Consider the following 21,182-nt stretch of genomic DNA (forward strand, 5'->3'; position numbering starts at 1 on the left):
GTGCTCTTAGCAATATCCATATCAGACTGCATTGTTCCAATTAAGGCCACCCAAAAGGTGGGGTCTGCAGCTGCTTGAAGACAAACAAAGGTTGAAGGGCTGGCCTGCATGGCAAATTTCAAGGCAACACTATGCTGAAAGATAGTGATTTTTATGGTGTGATATATAAACAAATATGCATGTAAAACTATTCCCTATAAATAAACAAATACATACATACATAAGAAAGTGTGTACATTTGTCAGAACATTTTTATTACACTGTTGCTAATTATGTTTATAACATGCTACATGAATGCACTTTGAACTATGCCATGACTGGACAGATGATTTAATGTTGAGTGTATAGTGTTGTACGTGTAGATAGATATTGCCTATGGCTGGGATGAACAATATCCACCTCAGAGCCGGCCCCGCGGCGCGCATGCGCAGTGAGGGCGGGGCGGGCCGGCTGAAGAAAGAGCTGCCCGTCAGCGCGCACAAGGAAGCGGGAGAGCGGAGCTGGTGAGTCAAGTGTATTTAAAGATGCACCTTCACATTTCCATCCTATTTCAGCACAACGCCGGCCCTCCTGCTCCACACTCGTCTTCAGTTTACTTGTATTTGCGTTGAGTTTGCAGTGTTTTCGAGGGCAGCTTTTTCTAGATCACTTGTGCAGGAACAAGCTGCAGGCGTGTGTGCTTTGGGTTGGTTTCATTAGCCTGCGTCTGCAAGGTAAAGTTTTACATGAACACCGTTTAGAATAGAAAGATTTGGTGAGGTGTAACTTGCACGCACCACAGTCTGCAGTATAATGTGCAGTATTGCATGGATCTGTGTACTAGGACTTCCATTCAGATGTGTAACAAACTATTGAAGTGAAACCGGTAACTGCACGTTTCAGTTTAGTGAATGCTAGTAAAGAACGAACTGTGAAAAAGCATGTGTGTGCATATATGTATATATATATATATATGTATGGATTCAATTCACTTAAATGTACACATGTGTTCGATCGAGCGATCTGGGGGGTTGGGGTTCAGTCTATGAGGAATGGAAGTGATAAGTGAGTAGCTAATTTGTTTAACAAATGATGCGCCTGAAAATGTTGTTACATATGTCTCTTTAATGTCAGATACGTGTCTGCTCAGCCCATCATATGACATTGTAGTTCATAGGAAACCTCACTGCCAGTCTGTCCTGTATATACAATGTATCTACATTATTCCTTTGAGAGGCCGAGACATCATAGATGCACCATACTGTAGGAAGTGGAGACATTTCATTCCAGTGTTTGCCAAGATTAATATTTGACTTCAATTAAGGTAAGATAATGTGTAATAATATTACCGTTTCTCTCTGTACAGATACGTGTGCACTTATTGAGCCAATACACCCGAATCCATTCCAGTTGGGGTAAAAGTAGAGCCAGTGCGGTAGTGGGTGGGATACGATCCACACGTTTATACCACACAAGCGATTTGAACTGTATTAGTGAACGTGTTGAAATCATAGGTAAACTTATAGGCATGTGCATGTGTACAATATGCGTTTAAGTTTCTTTGCCAATAGTTATCAGGCGCCGGGCCTTTGATTTTGCAATGATGTGTTAACAGCCTTGTACAAAAGCAGCACACAAGTGTGCTGGGTATACTACGTGTATTGTTATGACAAGCCGGTGCTTTACTATCATTTCTATAGGCGATCGGTTTTCACCAGAGCGACATTAATACCACGGTTTCGTGCAGTTGGTTGCTTTTAGTCATCCGTTTTGCTGTTTCAATTTTAAAAAACGTGCATTTAGATATTTCAAACGTGTGCCACATACACATGAGCGCAGGTGAGGACGCGCCCCGGAGGCCGGCTCTGCAGCGTCTGAGGGGTTGCAGTTGCTCTGATGGGTTTTATTACATGTTTCTCGGTCAATCTGTAAGAAATGTGTGAGTCCTGACATGCCCAATATGAAGTGCACGTGTGTGTGTGTCTGACAGTGCAGTGTAGGGGTGCAGGTGTTTCACATGATTTGCACTGCTCGACTGGAACAGACCCCTTTCTCATGGGCTGATTCATCACAAGGTTCATTGTCTTTCCTGTATCACTTTACTTTATATCATTATAGTCCCATGCACAGAGGTCCCTGGGCCCTTAACAGTGAGATCAAGATTGAGGGTCTGCTAAGTACTTTCAGATAGAGCTGCTTTTATTAGATTTTCATCACTGGGTACTTTACTCCTCAGGTTGTGTTTGCTCACTAGACCTCTCTCCAAGGCACACTCCTTAATTCACTGTCAGGATATTACTTTCACAGAATTTGTTAACGGAATTGAGAACTTAAATTCTGTGTAAGCATGAGCAGATTAAACATGCAAATAATCATACAAACAATCATATCTATTTCCAATGTAAGTTACATTCTTTAGTCTAACTGATATAATTACCAATGTACATAAAAGTACTACATATGAGCTTCGTATGCCCAAATATAGCTATTCTATAAAACCACACAAGGATGTTTTGTTTTAATCTTTGGGGAAATAATCCAGTTATTTAAGGCTTTGTTTACATTATTTATATTTAAGGAATATTCCCCCATGTATGTTCATGAACTGTAGCCTATACAGAATTAAAAGTATAGTTCAATAAAAATACAGATTAGTGTTTCATGTAATACGTTATGGTTTTAGAAGTAGTATTTGGATATGCAAGTATGCTTTATTTGCATTATTTAAGAAAATATTTTAAATTGCTGGATTAAATAAAATAAAATAAATGTCACATGCCACAAAGCAAGAAGCATAATGAAAATGGCATCTCTGAATATCACTGTTTCACTTCTGACTGGATTCAATTTAGAATATCTTGAGCTGGGAACAGGGAGGAGATAGCCAATGTGAACCAATGACATCACTTGGTTTTCAATTTAAAATGGAGGTTGGAAGCCGTGAGACTACACAGAATAAATCTGTTTTTCATGTGCTTGTTTTGCATTGTTGTGGATTTTAGTAGGGAATATTTTGTTCAGTGTCCACAAGAATGCATATAATCTAGATTTTGATTAAACGTAATACCTTATTTTCATAATATTAATACAATAGTTGTAGTATTAGCCCTATGATAGAAAATCCCAATAAGTCTGACATGTAGTCGAGTATTTTTGGAGTTTCATTTTCATTTAATGTTTCAAGCAGCTCATCTCGTTAATATAACCTAGACCTCTCCATAATATTTGACATAAAATACATATGCAAATCAGTTTGTGTAAATGTATGGAAGCAAATTATTAAAAACGTGAAACTTAATCTTTCATCCGTAGCTCTAATGCTGAATTATTATTTTTTGAAGTACGGCACAAATGATGGGTCCCTCAGTAATGAAAGAGATGACCATGCCTGTGAATGTGATGGCAATGTGCCAGGTCCCAGTTAAGCATGTAGATATGCTGGTCTCATGTAAAAATACATAGGCCTAACTAGTATTTTAATTACATTACTCGATTGCACAGTTGCACATGTATGTGATACTATTGTTTCAAAGTTATAGTTCTGTTCATACATAATCTTTTAAACCCGTGTTGCCTTAGTTTAAACGTTGTCTTCCCTTGCAGCTGACATATATGTAATAGAAAAGCAATTATGAATCGTATTAATATTATTTTGATTATCTCTTTAAATTTACGACCTTCCATTACAATTTACTGAACCCACTATTGGTGGTTTCCATTAAAACCTTCAGCGTGGATGAGTGTGTTACTTTATGTGTTACTTGATTTGATACAATTATTTCAATTTTAGCTATACGACTGGCCTGAAAATCCGTTCCATTTTTAAATTGATCCTGTATGTACTAATGGGATGATTGGGGGGATTTTTTGTGGAAATTTCTTTTTACGTTGCAATTTCTATAGCTTTTTATTACAGGGCTTTTTTTTTTCATTAATCCTCACTTGTAATTTATGAAGAACATTTGACTGCATTTCAAAGTACTTATGTCACAGTGCAAATCTGAAAACTGTGACTATAGACACATCTCACAGTCACGTGTCCGTTCTATCAAACCCCAGCACGTATTCCCCATCACATTTGACAGATTTAGACGGCACGTTACTGACCTTGCCAGACTATTGCTTTGGGCTTGTCTAGTGGCTTTTCTGGGGTTTTCAAGAATGTTGTTGAAGTTTTTTCTGGGTTACTACATGACCAGGCATGACATGATTTTTAACAGGCTGCATTTTGATCCAGACTTAGGATGCCCATGCTGCATCATGGGACAGTGTAAAATAGCCTGGACTGCAGCTGGTTTAAAAATAAACAAGCTGGACAAGTCATGCCAGATTTAGTCTGTGCAAACTTAGACATGCATAACACTGAGCTAAAATGTCTGCTGTGTGCTGCTTAGTTGCATTTGGATTATAATGAGAATCAAGACTGTTCCAGGGAGGATCTTTTCTACTGGGGTTCAGTAAGTTTGCTGTCTTTTAATCTTCTTGCAGAACAGAACCCACTCTGACTGCACCAGAGGTTGCAATTTTGACAATCCAATGTTGATTTTTAAAAAGTAGCTACAAATGTGTAGACATCAGGAGCAGAGAGGCCACTACAATTTATTTTATGTTCTAGCTAAGTTTGAATGTCTTTTTTTTTTTTACATTATTAATACAATGAAAGACTGGTTACTATCTGCTTAATAAATTGTAACAAAAACATATTTTGATTTGAAATGTGATTATTTGTTCAAAATAAGTTTAGAGTTAAAGATAATCTTTTGAGACTATATATTTTTGCTCCATATGTCTATATATGGGTTATATTATGAGACTTAGAACTTGGTTAGCCAATTGCGGCGCTGACTTTCAGTCAAGCCCTCATTTACTATACAGGACTGGGTTTGTTGTGTTATCTCAGATCTGTTGTGATTGGTTGTTTCTGCTGTGACTGGATCTTGTACTTGCCACTGGTGTATGTATGAAATAAAGCAATTCAGTACCTGTGCATTAATAAATAAAGCAGGGGTTTCCGGCCCTTGTCCTGAAGAACTACAGTACAGCATTTTTCTGCAACATTTCACATGTGACCAAATTAAAAAAAAAATTATATATATATACACACACAAACTACTACTACTACTACTACTGCTGTTAATAATAAATGATTTAAAGCTCTGTATACACTCATTAATGGATGAACAAGATTCCCTATCTACCGTCTAGAAAACCCTTAGCCAAGGGAACAGACTTGCTGGAGTAGTAGTGTTGATAATAATACTATCAGTATTATTATTGACTTATTGAGTTTTATTGCATCCACATAGCCTACATCCATAAAAGTACTTAATTATGTAATTTGATTTAACAGTAACTTGCTATTGGGTAAATTGTATATCCTGCAGTCCTGTTGCAAATCAGAAACCACTAGTACTACACAGTGCCAATTGTTTAAAGATGTGTCACAGGCTGTTAAAGTAAGAAATAATTATGGTAACTTCCTCTGTAGTGGATCACCAATCGTGGTTCAAGTGTTCTCTACCCACAAGGACAAACTGGTATTAACTAAGTCATGTACAGTACTGTGCAAATGTTTTAGGCAGGTGTGAAAAAATGCTGTAAAGTAGAAATGCTTTCAAGACATGTTAATAGATTATCAATTAACTAAATACAAAGTGAGTGAACAGTAGAAAACTCTAAATCAAATCAATATTTGGTTTGACCACCCTATCTCTTCAAAACAGCATCAATTCTTCTAGGTACACTTGCACACAGTTTTTGAAGGAACTCGGCAGGTAGGTTGGCCCAAACATCTTGGAGAACTAACCACAGCTCTTCTGTGGATTTAGGCAGCCTCAGTTGCTTCTCTCTCTTCATGTAATCCCAGACAGACTCGATGATGTTGAGATCAGGGCTCTGTGGGGCCAAACCATCACTTCCAGGACTCCTTGTTCTTCTTTATGCTGAAGATAGTTCTTAATGACTGTCTCTGTATGTTTGGGTTCGTTGTCATGCTGCAGAATAAATTTGGGGCCAATCAGATGCCTCCCTGATGGTATTGCATGATGGATAAGCATCTGCCTGTACTTCTCAGCATTGAGGAGACCATTAATTCTGACCAAATCCCCAGCTCCATTTGCAGAAATGCAGCCCCAAACTTACAAGTACCGCTCTACAGCCCTTCGGCGAACAAACATTTTTCTGCACCCCAGTTCCTGTGTTGTCATGCATAGTTGAGTCGCTTGGCCTTGTTGCCACGTCAGAAGTATAGCTTTTTGGCCGCAAGTCTTCCATGAAGGCCACTTCTGACCAGACTTCTCCGGACAGTAGATGGGTGTACCAGGGTCCCACTGTTTTCTGCCAATTCTGAGCTGATGGCACTGCTGGACATCTTCCGATTGTGAAGGGAAGTAAGCATGATGTGTCTTTCATCTGCTGCAGTAAGTTTCCTTGGCCGACCACTGCATCTACGGTCCTCAACGTTGCCCGTTTCTTTGTGCTTCTTCAAAAGAGCTTGGACAGCACATCTGGAAACCCCTGTCTGCCTTGAAATGTCTGCCTGGGAGAGACCTTGCTGATGTAGTATAACTACCTTGTGTTTTGTTGCTGTGCTCAGTCTTGCCATGGTGTATGACTTTTGACAGTAAACTGTCTTCAGCAACCTCACCTTGTTAGTTGAGTTTGGCTGTTCCTCACTCAGTGTTATTCCTCCTACACAGCTGTTTCTGTTTCAGTTAATGATTGTGTTTCAACCTACGAATTGATGATCATTAGCACCTGTTTGGTATAATTGTTTAATCATACACCTGACTACATGCCTACAAATTCCCTGACTTTGTGCAAGTGTACCTAGAAGAATTGATGCTGTTTTGAAGGCAAAGGGTGGTCACACCAAATACGGATTTGATTTAGGTTTTTTTTCAGTTCACTCACTTTGCATTTAGTTTATTGATAAATATAATCTATTAACATGTGTATTTTTGAAAGCATTCTTACTTTACAGCATTTTTTTCATACCAGCCTAAAACTTTTGCACAGTACTGTGTGTGTGTGTGTGTGTGTGTGTGTGTATATATGTGTGTGTGTATATATATATATATATATATATATATATGTGTGTATATATATATATATATATATGTGTGTATATATATATAAAAAGAAAGGAAGTTTAGAGAACTTTAATTCTACAATTTTCACTTAAGTTATTTTTAACTTATATTTTAACAATTGACAGAAATAAGACAAAAATCTTGTCTGTAGAATGTTACTGTGTGTGTAGAAACCACTCTGCTTAACCACATTTAATGGAATAGAAAAGTAGCTATTGAAAGAAGGGGTAATAAACTGTGGTACTGGCATTGTGGTACCACCTCAAACTGCAGTCATGGGAGGCACATCTGCTGGCAGCAGACATCTCAAACAGATTGCTATTGTGTTCCTGATTGAATAGAGCCACTGTTAGTGAGTGCATCCCTTATTAGCAGCTATAGAATGTCCACAATCAATACATTTTATTTTATTCAGCTAAAGATTTGCATATTTTCTTCTTTTTATTAGATCGGCAAAGGACTACTGACAACATACAATATTATTTGGACTGGATGAAAAGGGTAAGTACATATTCAGTTTCTGACTTTATATGAATCTGTCCTTAAACAGACACAATATACAAAAGTAAATTTAAGGAAGAGCCTGGTTCCCCTTTCAAGCTGTTGTAAATGCTGCTGTGTTCTGTGCTAATACGGGATGGCTACCATGTTCCAAATCTACACCCATGTTGTAGTGTGTAGTTGTTGAATTTGTGGTGAAGATCATTTGGAGCTTAGTATTGATGAAGATTGTGAAATTTACATAAGTACAAAATAGAAATTTCAAATTAGTTTTATAATTTTGTTTTCTTCTAAAGTAGTAGTAGCAGTTACTGTTTACAAATCTAATCCGTGAAGGGAGAGCAGGAAATATTTTTTAAATACTTTTCTTGTGTTCTTTTCTGGAACTTCTGAAGAGCACATTTCAATCTCAACTATAATGGCAACGTTGAGCTGTTATATGTATGTTTCATATAGTGGATTAAATAAGTAGGCCTAAATTGTTTTTGTCAAAACTGGATAGCTAGAAATGTACAGTATTGCACTTTGTGGGGCAGGGGGGGATAAGTAATTTCTTGTATCCCTTGATTTGCAAATTAATCAAAAAAACAATAACGGTTCTGATGCTGTTGTTCAGTCTGAAGTCTATCCATGTGCATACTGTTTCACAATTTGATAAGGTTAATCCTGTTGTCATCTGTTTTAGTATGTTCGATAAAAAAGGAGAAAAGATGCATATAAAGCTCTAATGTTAGCAGGTGTTTGACAGAGTGGTTTTCGCTACATCGCATGGAAAGAAATGTCTTGTCTGCTGTAGAGTTTAATAGTAGTCATACCTGGAAACTCTCCTGATTTGTCCTGGAGACTCATGCAACTTAATCGTCTTTATGAGACTGGTCGTAAACTCTGGATCTGTGGTGACGAGCTGTAACTGCGCATCGTTGAAAGCAAATTTTGTAGGCAAACCAAAAAAAAAAACGTATTTTATGTGATAGTCTGGCCAGGTAACACCAGAGATACACTTACATGAATGTTTATCGGTGCATGAGATGGTGCAGGTAGGTTGTATATGTTCATGTGTGAAAGTATGGGCTTTCATGTCCAGTGGATTTGTGATATTAGTAGTGTAAGGTTCAGTACAAAGACAAAAGTGCCTAGGTATATAAATAGTAATTTAGCAGATTCTCCCTCAGCTGTTACTGCATCTCTCTTACAATGGGGCCTCTGTTTTAGGTCTTCTGAAGGAACACAAGCAGGTTAAGCAGCTTTCAGGGCAACAAACCTGGAGTCAGCAAAGCCTACCCAGCTTCTACCTAGCTCTTCTGTTGCTCATCAAAGTACTTTTCACATGCGGGTTTCCCCTTGTTATCTTGTAAATGGAATGTGTGGCTTATGATGTTGCCTTTCTGTAAATGTTTGTATCGGTGGAAAAGAGGTGCCAGTTAAACAGAGCAGGATGTCCCATAGAAACTCAGTCCGTAGGGTTAAGGTTTCATGAGCTCTGTGAAACTTCAATAAACCAAACATCAATTAATTTATGGCCGTGATGTTAATGTAACCTTTTAGACATGGAATGGTGAGATAAAGGTAGAGTAATTTGTCTTGCAGCCTGCAGAAGTACAGTACACTTGTTGCCCCCAATTACAATTGTTTCAGTGTAGTTCTATTAAGAGATATGATTGTTTTTGGTATTAGATGAGTCCTCATCATATTTAAGTATTTTTTTTAAACCTGCATATTTGTATTATTTGTTATTATTAGTAGTAGTTTGTTGTTTTTCTAAAAAATTAACTTTTTGGAAGAAAGTCATGTAAAGTAACAGTACCCACAATGGTATGATTTGGACTGGAGATACTTGGGTGTGGTCCTATTTGCCAGAAAGTTCAAAGACATCTTTTTCATGGAAACTGTGATGTTGGTGGCCACGTCTATGTGTTTTTTCCAGACCTAAGTGACAAATGCTCAGAAAGGCTTTCCTCTTCTTTTTTCTTTCCACTCCCATTTTCCTCCAGCTGCCTTGTATTTTTTGGCTTGCAAGTTTCATGTAAGGTACAGTACTATCATATTGGATTTGCAGCTGTGTCACTAGGCTGAAATCTAGTAGTTTTCATACTACTTCTTACATTAAGACAAGTTTATAACAGAAAGTACATTTCAATTGTGGGATTACTATGAACAAATTAGATTTTAATAAGACCCATAACATTGTTGACCAGATAAATCACACATTAACCTCTATATAGTATACCTTTAACAGTTTCCTGTGGATTTGTATAAAATGTTTAAATCTACAGTGGAGTACATAACCAAATTGCTATTAACTAAGATGAATACAAAACTCAAGTTGAATAATCTGCACATACACTGGAAACCCTACTGCATGGTGTAGAATATGAATTTAGTAATATGTATTTTGTCTACAGTATATGAATGTACTGTATAGAGGTTAAATTGAATCAAAACGAGCTTTGTGATTTAAAACGACAGCAGTGTGCAGCTGTTTTTCCCCCAGTAGTGTTAGTTCAGCCAAATTCATATGTATAGAAAATTCTCAACACACGATGGTGCTACTGTGCCTGTCAGATGGGCTTTCCCTTAGCAAATGCAGCTACAGCAATTCAACACAAGCATACTTCATTTACAGATATTGTGACTTTATACACAAGTGTGATGGAATATGTGAAGTAGACTTTCACTCACATTTTGCTATCTCACAGCGAGATCTCGCTTATCTAAAAAATACAAACTCATTTTAAAATGTGTTTGTGTGGATGTATATTATACAGTGATTTAATTTATGCTTGAAGAATTTGGTACATTGATATAATGAAGAAAATGGGTGTGCATTGCACATTTTATTTCGATGCTTTTAGATTAATGTTATTAAAACAACAACAAGGGATTTGTTGATCATTGTCATGCCACCTAATTGTTTGAACTACAATTTACCATTCGTCTTTGATAAATCCCTAAGAATACATAGTTAAAATTGATTTGGTGAACAAATTTAGTTTGCTGATCTCATTACTACTCGAAGTGCCCTTTAGCAATAGTGTATTGATGTTTCTTAGTACTTAAACTAAGCAATGACAATACATTGAGATTGGGTGCTTACTTTAAGGCTCTTAAACGTTATGCAATGGGAACTGGCTAACTGTATCTTAGCTCATAATTAGATAAGGTCCCTTGAACCCGACTCTTGATTTCCTCAGACACACATTTCTTCTGTGCACCCCAATGCATTGTCTAATGATGCATGCAGCATTGTTTTCTTGTCTATTCACAGTGGAATATCTACATATTGTGGATGATTTTATTATTTTAAATAGGCAAGAGACCAGTGAAGAAAAAAATTATATATACATAAAATCTAGTAATGCATAGGGTATATTAATACTCATTATAGATATTCTTTAGGCGAGGGAGATTTCAAAGGTTTGTACATCAGTGTCTTGCTGTATTGCAGTGTTTATTATTATTATTATTATTATTTATTTATTTATTTAGGAGAATTTTTGTTGAATATCCTCGTTTATCAAGCGTTAATCAGTATTTATTTATGTTTTGAGGGCAGGGGTGGGGGTGTTTGTCAGTGGATTGCAGAAAGGGAAACAAACCCTTTGTGATAATACTCCAAAATTGAGAAGGGAGATTTTATATGATTATTATTATGAATCATAGTCATCATCATCATCAGCATCATTGTTTTTACTGTGCGGTGTAATTTGTCCGGGTTGTAAACGCAGTCGCGCAGTGCAACTGCTCAGGCAGGGCCTAAGGGAAGTGACAAAGGGAAAGGATGCTTTAAACAAGGAAGAGACGGGCTGGGTGCGAGGGGGGCAGGCGGTTTTGCTCGACATGCAGATGTGGTAATAAACCTGCCCCCATCGCCATTATGCTTGATGTATCAGAGTCGACAGGCCTCCTCCTCCTCCTCCTCCTCCTCCTCCTCTTCCTCAGTATATGCATACGCGCTGGCTGTGTGGCGTAGTGAAAGCGACACCCCCCGCGCCTCTTCGTGTCACATGACCAGGATGCTGCTCCTTCAGGGCTGCGGCTGACGTCACGGCAGAGCCAGAGCGCAGCAGCCAGCGAGCGCAGCAGCACAGAGGCACACAGAGCCGCCTTTCCGCACACACAGCGAACAGGCTATCTGTTCAGTCCGGCAGAGCCCCAATGCCTGGTCCCACCCAAGCACTGTCCCCAAATGGAGAGAACAACAACGACATCATCCAGGACAACGGCACCAACATCATCCCCTTCAGGAAACACACGGTGCGAGGGGAGCGCGCCTACAGGTACATCTGTGTTGTGTGTGGGGGGGTGTTAGCAAAACAGGGCTGCAGTAAAACCCTGACCTGCAGAGGATTACATAACCGCCGTAACGGTTTTTATTCCGTCCTAACCCAACACCGACCGGCTACCGCTGGTCTGGGGGGCAAAATGCATGTCGTCTAATGCCTGCTCACGTCGTTGGGTTTATTTTCTTGCGCCGCTCGGGTGTTTTCTCGGAAGACAGCTGCGTTTATATTATACACACAGTCCCTGTCATCCCTGCCTTTTCATTCGCGGCCGACTGAATAAAGCAATTAATTAGTTAAGCAGGCATTTGGAAAACACGGCGCAGAAGATGGAGAGTGTGCCTGCCCTGGCTGATGCCGACTGGGTGTGCGGTTGGAGACGTCCTGGGGAAGTTGTCGAAAATGGAAACCTCTAGATGAAGATGCGGCGGCGGGGTGATGGAGCCGTGTAACTCCCCCGCCTCTGCCCATTGGGGGACGGCCTGACAGCAGAGGTCATGGCGCTGGTCGGGGTGTTGATGTGGAAATGGAGGAGCCCAGATGGATTTAGGACGTTTCTGTTATTGAATGATGCGGGTTACTATGCCATGTGATGTCTACAAGGGGGAGTAAGTGTCAACAATAAAACTCATCCGCTATAATCTAATGAACACAAGTGTGACGTGTCTCATTCTGGTACCCACTAAGAATGCCTTGTCTTCTAAATACAGTAGCAGTTATCAGTCCCAACCAGATAATGAGCGAATTAAAATAGCTGGCATTGTTAAGAGGAGATCATGTTATTTCTGACCGCAGAGGTATGTACTACACAATGCATATCGGCCTGCTTGAGCCTATTCATGGGTAGCACTAGCATATAGGTTTTGCCGCCTTGCACGTTATTTCGATGTTTGAAATGTCTTAACCAAAGCAAACACTGAGATTTGAATTTCCAAATGAGCTGCCAATGAACAGTTGCATTGCAATTACGTGGGGATATGCAAAGTGTTTTGGCCACTGTGAACTGTTTTTAAATTGTGTGGTCGTATAACTGTAGGATATTAATCCACGCTACTTTATATATCCGTTTTAAAATGTATAACACGTATGCCATAACTCGTATTTCTTTTTCCAAGCAAGGAATTACCTCTAATGACTTGCTGAACTTTCTGAATCAATATTTTTGACGTGTGTGTGGAGTCAGTTGATTGCTGACTAGGCATTTATTATATTCAGCAGTGTGACCTTGCTAACCCCTTTCTGAACATGCACTTATTTTAGATAACCTCCACACACATATTCCCAGATTTTTAGAAAGATGAATCTTCTAACATACCAGTAATCTAATCTAATCTTATTTCAAATTTGTACTCCATGGAGACGTATCAATTCAAATTTCTTAGACATTTGCAACAAAATGATATGATTGTCATTTATTTATTCTGTATGTGTATAATGGGAATTTGAATACCTATAACATGTATATTATTTATAAATGTTGTTTTTCAAGTTAATAATTTCAAAAGCAAAACTAGTTTTGTTGGTTATTCAAATGTAATGCTAGAATTGTTTACATAGATGTAGGTGCTACCTTTAAACATTTCAGTGTTATAAGAGGATGTGAGTGAGGATTTCACAGTGTTTGTATGGGATTACAGTGACAGCCATTTCCACGCCAGGGGTCAGTCACCCTTGGTCTTCACACAACGTGTATGACATGTAAACAAAAGCACAGCTACAGTCTTCAAGTATGCATTGGAAAAAGTGAAATGTCAAGGCAATGTCACCCTCATGGAAACAAAGTATATTTTCCATATGTTGCTTACCTTCAACAGATGCATTGTGATATTTACTTGTTAATTTTCTCTCCTGGTGGCTTACAAATGAATTGTCTAAATGAGTGACAATGGAGACTTGTGCCATAGATCCATATGGTATAATCTTTCAGATTTCTGTCGATCTTTCTATAATAGATGCTCAGATATGTACAACAATAACTTAAAAATAAAGCCCTATTAATAGATCAACTTAAACTAATATGATCTTATTTGTGTTGGTTGTGCAATACATTTATATGTACTGGTACAATATTCTGTCCTTAATCTCAATCAATATATTAAAATATTATATTTTTCTTGATTTTATCGTAGTGATATTTAATGTTACACTGATTGTGAAATTTGAGCTTGAGCATTACCCACAAGCGATTTTTAATGTAAGTCAAGCAGATTTACTACTAATCCTGCCTGGATCAGTTGGTATAAGCAGATCAAAATCTGACATTTCCAACTGAATTCATCCATTTTCTTTGAAACTGCAAATCGGTTAGCTACTGTTTTTAATAGAAGGATTTCTTTGTTACACAAAATATTAGCCGTTATGAACAGTTGTGGAATGTAGCAGACAGACGGTTAATTCAGTACAATAAGAATCAGTGTAGTTTCTCTCTTAAAGGTTACGGTAATAGCCTCTGAGTTACGTTTTGTTCCGTTTGTCTATGAAGAAATGTATTGTGTAGTTAAAGGGGGGGGGGTGGGGTATGGCTTATCTTTTTTTTTTTTTTAACACCGGAATGTCAACTTGGATTAATGATGTAAAGAATTAAAGTGCAATCCTGAACAAGTTTTTGAATGTGTATTTGTCCTAATAAAAGCCAATCAATGACTGACCAGCCCTGGCCCTGCCCACATATTGTTGTCTGGCTTAGATTTAAGGGTACATAACCAGCTCGGTATGTAATGTTCAGACTGATTTAAGAATTGAGGTCTAACATCTGATTTATAGTATTTCTATTAACAGTGAATTTATTTAGGCCTAATTAATTTTAGGTAGCCTATTTTATTAATGAAATCAGCCCACTAGGGAATTTAATTGTGCTAACCACTTGATATTTGTCCTCCTTAAAACAAAAAATGTAGCATGCAATATTTATCTTAAACTAGTTTTATTCAAGATCTGCTGAAGGTGATCCTTTGTGTGTGGTGGTGTTGCTAGTTTAGGCATTATTTTCAATATTCAACTGAGTAGAATCAGTCCTGCCCAAGATAATGAGGGATGTCTGACTTTAGAATCTGGAGAGGGCGACATCTTTACCCCTTGTCTGTGAATTAAAAAATCAGTTTGTTTTGATTTCATAGTTGAGCTCCTGTATTTTCTGTTCCTGGTGGGTTTTACTTTCAGGTTTGTCATGTTCATTTGCATAGGATCAAAGCTACTGAAATGCTTCAGGCTCGATGATTCCCTAATACCCTCCTTAGACACCACATGAAAAAGCTTTCATGGAATGTTATTTGATTTCAATATTTTTTTTAATAGTTTATTCCCCCCCCTTTTCCACGAAACAGATTGTTGTTGTTATTATTTGTATCCAGCTTGCTCTGTAGTAATCTATGGTGAAAGCTTCTCTCTATAGGTCGGTGTGCCCTTTATCTTGTTCAGTTGGTATACTACACAAAATCTCAAGAGGACCAGCTGGTAATGATGTAAAAATTCCGCTCTGGCTCCATTATAGATGATTATTATGCACAGGGTGGGTGGGTGTTTGTCTCTGCGTGTGGGGGTGGGGTGGCGGGGTTGGGGGTTCCCAATCTCATGGGAGCTAATCCATTATCCTTCTGAGACCAGACTTTTTTTTTTTGTGTGTGTGGAATGTCTTGATAAGTAATATGTGATTTCGCCAATATGCTTTTATATCAGAACTACATAATGCTTACGTTAAAATTGCAGAGCTTAAAATGCATATTATGAACAAAGATGTATTTGTGTAAACTGTGTTTTGAATAGCAGAGACGGTGTTATCCACAGGTTTAGATTATGCTGATAACGTGGCTTAATGTAATGTTTAAATACAGGTCTGTACAGGAAAACCACTGTGCAGACCAGCAGTGTGTTATAAATTGCTTTGTCGTGCTGCTTTATCTTTAGCATTAAAAATGTCATTCATTGTAAAAGTAGTACAATTCGATTTAAATATAATATTACAGTTACAAGGACATCAGAATGTAACAAATGGAACAAATAAATAGAGGCCATTTAGCCTATCTAGCTGGTCTGGGCCCTAGTAGCTAATTGATCCCAGAATCTCATTGCACCGTTTCATAAGAACATAAAGTTTACAAACGAGGAGGCCATTCGACCCATCATGCTCATTTGGTGTCCATTAATAACTGAGTGATCCAAGGACCCTATCCAGTCTATTTTGAATGTTCCCAAATTTTCAGCTTCAACCACATCGCTGGGGAGTTTGTTCAGATTGTGACGACTCTCTGTGTGAAGAAGTGTCTCCTGTTTTCCGTCTTGAATGCCTTGAAGCCCAGTTTCCATTTGTGTCCCCGGGTGTGTGTGTCCCTGCTGATCTGGAAAAGCTCCTCTGGTTTGATGTGGTCGATGCCATTCATGATTTTGAAGACTTGGATCAAGTCCCCACGTAGTCTCCTCTGTTCCAGGGTGAAAAGGTTCAGTTCCTCAGTCTCTCCGAGTAGGACATTCCCTTTCGTGAAGATTCCCAGAGACGCTGCTTCAGCAACATTAGCTGGATGGACATCAATCTCCTGCTAACTCTCGCATGCTAAGTGAATGCTCTCATTTGACCCAATTCCCCCTTTATGACTCCCCAAGGTAAATGGAACAATGTAATGGCTTTCAGTATTTAGTTGTGCTATTTCCGACTTGTCATTACTTAGCATTTTCTGACAATATATTTTACATGTACAGTGGTTTCCTCCTAGTAATATGCTGCATATTACAAACATTAACAAAGATACTGGAAGGAGTAATATGACCTCCTTAAGTTAAAGCCTATAAAACCAAAGTTCAACCAAAAGATTATGATCACACTTTCTTAATTAATAAAATGCTACAATAATACAAGTAAATGGAAGAAATGGCTTACAGTGACCTGTGAAGGTGAATTTGTTCTGTGCAGTTGGCTTTAGATGTTTCTGACATATAGGTTAGATAGGCTAAGAGTTGACAGTATGGTTCCAATGGCTTTTTTGTAAATTAGAACCAAATAGCTCATGGTTTGCACTTTTTGTAGTATTGTTGTGCATAAAAGGGTTTTGCATTTCAGGTAATCTTATCTTCTCTCTAATATTAAAAAATATAGACCTATTCAATCCACAGTGTGTTATAGTTACTGATTATTAATATAAATTGGCTAACTGACAAGTAAGAGAGATTAAAAATTGCTATTTTGAAGTTTGGTACATGATTACCAGTGTAGTGTTTTTGGTGTTATTTACATTATTTGACAGTTATGACTGTTATACCAATGCTTTTAGCAGAATGTGGATTTTTAACAGTAGAGTTCCTGATAAGCACAATTCCAGCTGCAGATCATAACTGTGCTGTTGACAATTGATTTGTGCTGCGACAGTTACATGTTCCACCAGTTTTTAATAGGCTATTAAGTGGCTGGTTATGTTTCAGATTATGCAAATTCATATGATTATAATGACTTCAACAAGGGAAACTACCCCACATAATAGAAATTTAAAAAGGACATAACAGATTAAAGATTAGTATATTTAGAAATATTTATGGTATACAAATGTTTAACTACCTTGGATCTGATCTGACATCAACTAGTGGCCTAAATAATGTAATTCATTTTGAAATGATCAACAGTAAGCCCCTCCCATGTTTCATTGTGCTCAGTTATGTTGATGGATTTGTTGTTCAATGAGTAATATATTCACCTTTTAGAGGTAAGATGTGCAGTTGTGCCAGGACAAATGTCAGTTGTCAGTTGTTTGTACTGGTTTGATTTAGTTTTCTTGGCACAGCTGCCACCTGGGATATGTGCTAGTATAATACCATATTAGAACCTCTGCTGGTAAAGTTCTGTTCCATATTCTCATCTGTCCCTTAACATTCATATGTATCCAATGTTAAAGGTTTCTGTAATTTTACAATGGATGGGAATTCTGCACTCTTGATCACTTGCTTGAAATTGTCAAGCTGTTTGAAATAGTTTATACCATTGTAAATGAATACATAGTATATTCAGGCTAATGCATGCAGCTTTCAGAAATGTATTTTGATACTTTGTCCACTACATATTAAATGTTTAAATACCATAAGGCTCCTAATATGGTTACAAGCCAGAAAACCCTTTTTATACAAACTAAGTAATGGTTAGGCCTGTGTATGTTGGATATGTAGATGTATAATGTGGGCCTTATTAGAATTATGTTTATATTTAGGGTATATAATTGTGGTGTTATCCTGCAGGGTTTTGTAAACACTTAGCGATTATGCAGGAGACCTGCTGAGAGATTTCAAGGCCTTGCTGAAAACTCTGTTTATTTATGAGTGCTGGTGCAGGAAATTCCATGTGATTTCCTCTTTGCCGCGTATCAGGGAAGAAGGAAGTGTGCATCGCAGTCTTCCAGTCACAGCTGAGCTGAGAAGGCCTCTAGATAGAGCCCATTATAGACAACTTAGACTCTGCAGTGATCTGTTGGGAATAGGCTAGCTCTTTCTGCTCCTTTTGTGAACACATCATTATATTGACATTGAGCCAAGCAGATAAGGCAAGCCAAAACATTTCTACCTAAAGTTTAGCTTTCCTGATTTGTGAATACTATTTCCATATGTTTATATTCTTCCTTTTTTTTGTCTAATATAGCAAAACACCCAAAACATTCCATGAGCTTAAATCAGGTTACATTACCTAATTAATGGCTCATCGAGTCAAAGCATTTGCTTGAATTGTGGGATGAGTCCTGTAGCCTGGAGGTTGCTGGGTCAAATGCAGGCTGTGCCTCTACACTGCTATATGTAGACCTATTTATTTATGTATGTATGGTTGTGAAGTTGCAGTTGGTGGTGTGGCGCTGGCTAGGGGAACCTCCTCTTCCAAGGAATGTAGTTTTGGGCATTATCAGTAAACGCTAGTTAGTTCAGGTAGGAAATACCCCAGTGATATGACCTTGTGTGTTATTGTCCTCTATCATGAGGTGACTCAGAATCCATAATTTTCATTCTTTTTTTTTTTTTTATTAAACAGGGAAATAATTGGGAAATCTAAAGAATACACATTGACAAATGTTTCGAAGTATAGTAAAATAATACATTTAGTATAGTTAATAGTATAGTAAAATACATTTTAAATTTTGGTGAAGTTAAATGTTAATAAACAGTAGTCTTTTAGTTCTTGTCAGATGCAAAATATGTAGTCTAGACATTTAGGGCCACATTCAAAGTGGTTGCATAGGGGAATTACCATTTAAAATATGGTCTGACATTTCAAAGCATTGACACCGTAATCATTGCAGGAGCTTCCAAGTACATATTCTATAATAACACGTCTATTACTCTTGGGAAAAAACAAACAAAACAAAAAAAACACAATTTGTTAACCTTTTAATAAGGCTGTGTTACAGAAGTCTTTACTTTTCATTAACATACATTTCCATCTGAGACTTTGGCTAAGTTGTCCCTATGAACCTTTTTATAAACCTACTGGTAACTAGGCTAATCTAATTCAAGCTTTTGATAATGCTCAATTTTCCATTGTTTTGGCACAGTTAAGAGCACCATAAGTTATTTTTGGTGAATTGGAATTAACAATAAAATTAATACAATCTAACAGACTATTTACAGCCTAACAGTTTCTGGTGAACGGTAACAATTGGGAATTAGCACAGAGTTTAGGATGAAATTCGAACCACTCTAGAATGCTGTCCAGTATTTTTAAATTGGTAGTGGCAGTTTATAAACCCAATGCGTTATTCTGTTGACTGTAGATCAAATGGCATTCTGTTTTGTCAAGTTCTCAAATATTGTGACCAGCTGCTATGCAATTCTCAGTCCTTTCCCCCACAGAAACAAAGCTGACCCTCCCTTGAGAGGGGGAGGGGGTTCCTACAGCTGGATACAGTTTTACAACAAAGGCCATCAAAAATCTGTTTGCCTGGGCTGGTTTAAACTGCTGGCAGAAGACATTTGAATTTTCATAAAAATGTGTTGATAATACCTAATTTGAAAACAAACATCTGTAAATGTCTTTATCCTATCAGAGTGGTCTATTCAGTGTATTGTGTTGAAAACAAAATCTGCTTTATATATGTATACGTGCGTTTGTATGTGTATGTATATGTATGTGTGTGTGTGTATGTGTGTATATATATATATGTATGCCTGCATTAATTCTCAGTGGACCCTCTTCTAATATTCATTACTATTCAAACTGATGGTAAAATACCCAAATCATTTTTCTAGCACAGAAATAAGTCAAGTATTTTTGAAAACCTCCATCTGAACCTTCCAGCTCTGACTGAGAAAATGTGCTGCAGTTGAATCTTGTCATTGTATTTTCAATCCCGTAATTGTCCTTCAGTTTACAATGAAATACTGCCGGTGTGCATGTTTTAATTCTTAATTGTTAAAGCTGAGATGATTATTTCATCATACACCCTCTGGAAATGGGACCGGCATCTCATTGTATTTGCTGAAGGAGAATTTCTCATGAAAATGAGCATATCTTAGTGAAACAACCATGATATGAAATTTATCAAAACTAAATGTGTATGTAATAATAATAAAGTTGCTTATCAGGCCCCCATATAGTAAGCATTGCAGCTGGATATTGCCCAGCAGTTAATGATGTGCGTTTTGTCTGTGGCACAGAATACACAGCTTTGTTTTATTCGTCCAAACGGGAAATAAGCAGCAGACAAAATTAGTGCTGTGGGTTGGAGTGGTGGCAACTTCTCAGTGACCTAGGCTTGTAATTCAGAGCTGCAAGACTCACATTTCCAGACATCCATAGGAGGTGCTGACAAAGAGCTGAGAAAAATGTCTATATTTAGTTTTCTCCGTTTACATTTGGGTTTCTGTGATGTGGTCATTTTATGTTTTTTTTCTAAGAGCCAGTTTTTTAATAAGAGAGGGACTTGATTTTTACCTTTCCTTCTCTTGAGGGTTATGTGTGAAGAGAATTTTACTTTTTATTGCAATGTATTTATTTATTTTGGATCTATAAGCTTTATGACAACTGATAAATATTGGTTAAAGACTGTTTACCATGAAGTATACATTATAATTCTAAGTATTAAAATCCTGGTTCTGTTTTGAATACCTTTTTTCATTCTGCTTATTCTGACTTAATGTACCTTGACCTAGTGTTACTGTACTAGGATGTTACATTTTAAAATCTGAAATGCTTCTAAGCCTCCATTGTTGACCAGCTTGTTATGTAATGTGTGGAATAGTTGAATTAACAAATTGGTGGAGGGGGGTGATTTTACTAATAAATATGCATTTGTCATTCTATTCAAATGTTCTGTTATGTCTTGTTTTATATTGTCTGTTTAAAATTGTGACTGTATTTTAAATTGTTAGTGTA

The 21,182-nt window shown here is 37.5% G+C and overlaps 1 protein-coding gene across 5 annotated transcripts in view; it reads left to right on the forward strand.

Annotated features, from left to right (window-relative positions):
• The first annotated feature begins 411 nt into the window (after positions 1 to 411).
• The window catches only part of mapre2 (microtubule-associated protein, RP/EB family, member 2), a 40,559-nt gene continuing 19,788 nt past the window's right edge, over positions 412 to 21,182 (forward strand). The window contains exons 1-2 of one of the 5 annotated variants that reach the window (XM_066719638.1): positions 412 to 503; positions 7,519 to 7,571. Coding sequence is in view for 1 of the 5 variants with exons in the window: in XM_066719634.1 (XP_066575731.1) it covers positions 11,727 to 11,848 (122 nt within the window). In the remaining 4 variants the exon portion in view is untranslated. Of the gene's footprint in view, positions 504 to 559; positions 714 to 1,275; positions 1,304 to 4,286; positions 4,437 to 7,518; positions 7,572 to 11,614; positions 11,849 to 21,182 lie in introns of those variants that run through there. The other 4 variants (XM_066719636.1, XM_066719639.1, XM_066719637.1 and 1 more) reach the window with 4 other exon arrangements.

Source organism: Amia ocellicauda, chromosome 2 (assembly GCF_036373705.1).
Source record: "Amia ocellicauda isolate fAmiCal2 chromosome 2, fAmiCal2.hap1, whole genome shotgun sequence".
NCBI lineage: Eukaryota > Metazoa > Chordata > Actinopteri > Amiiformes > Amiidae > Amia > Amia ocellicauda.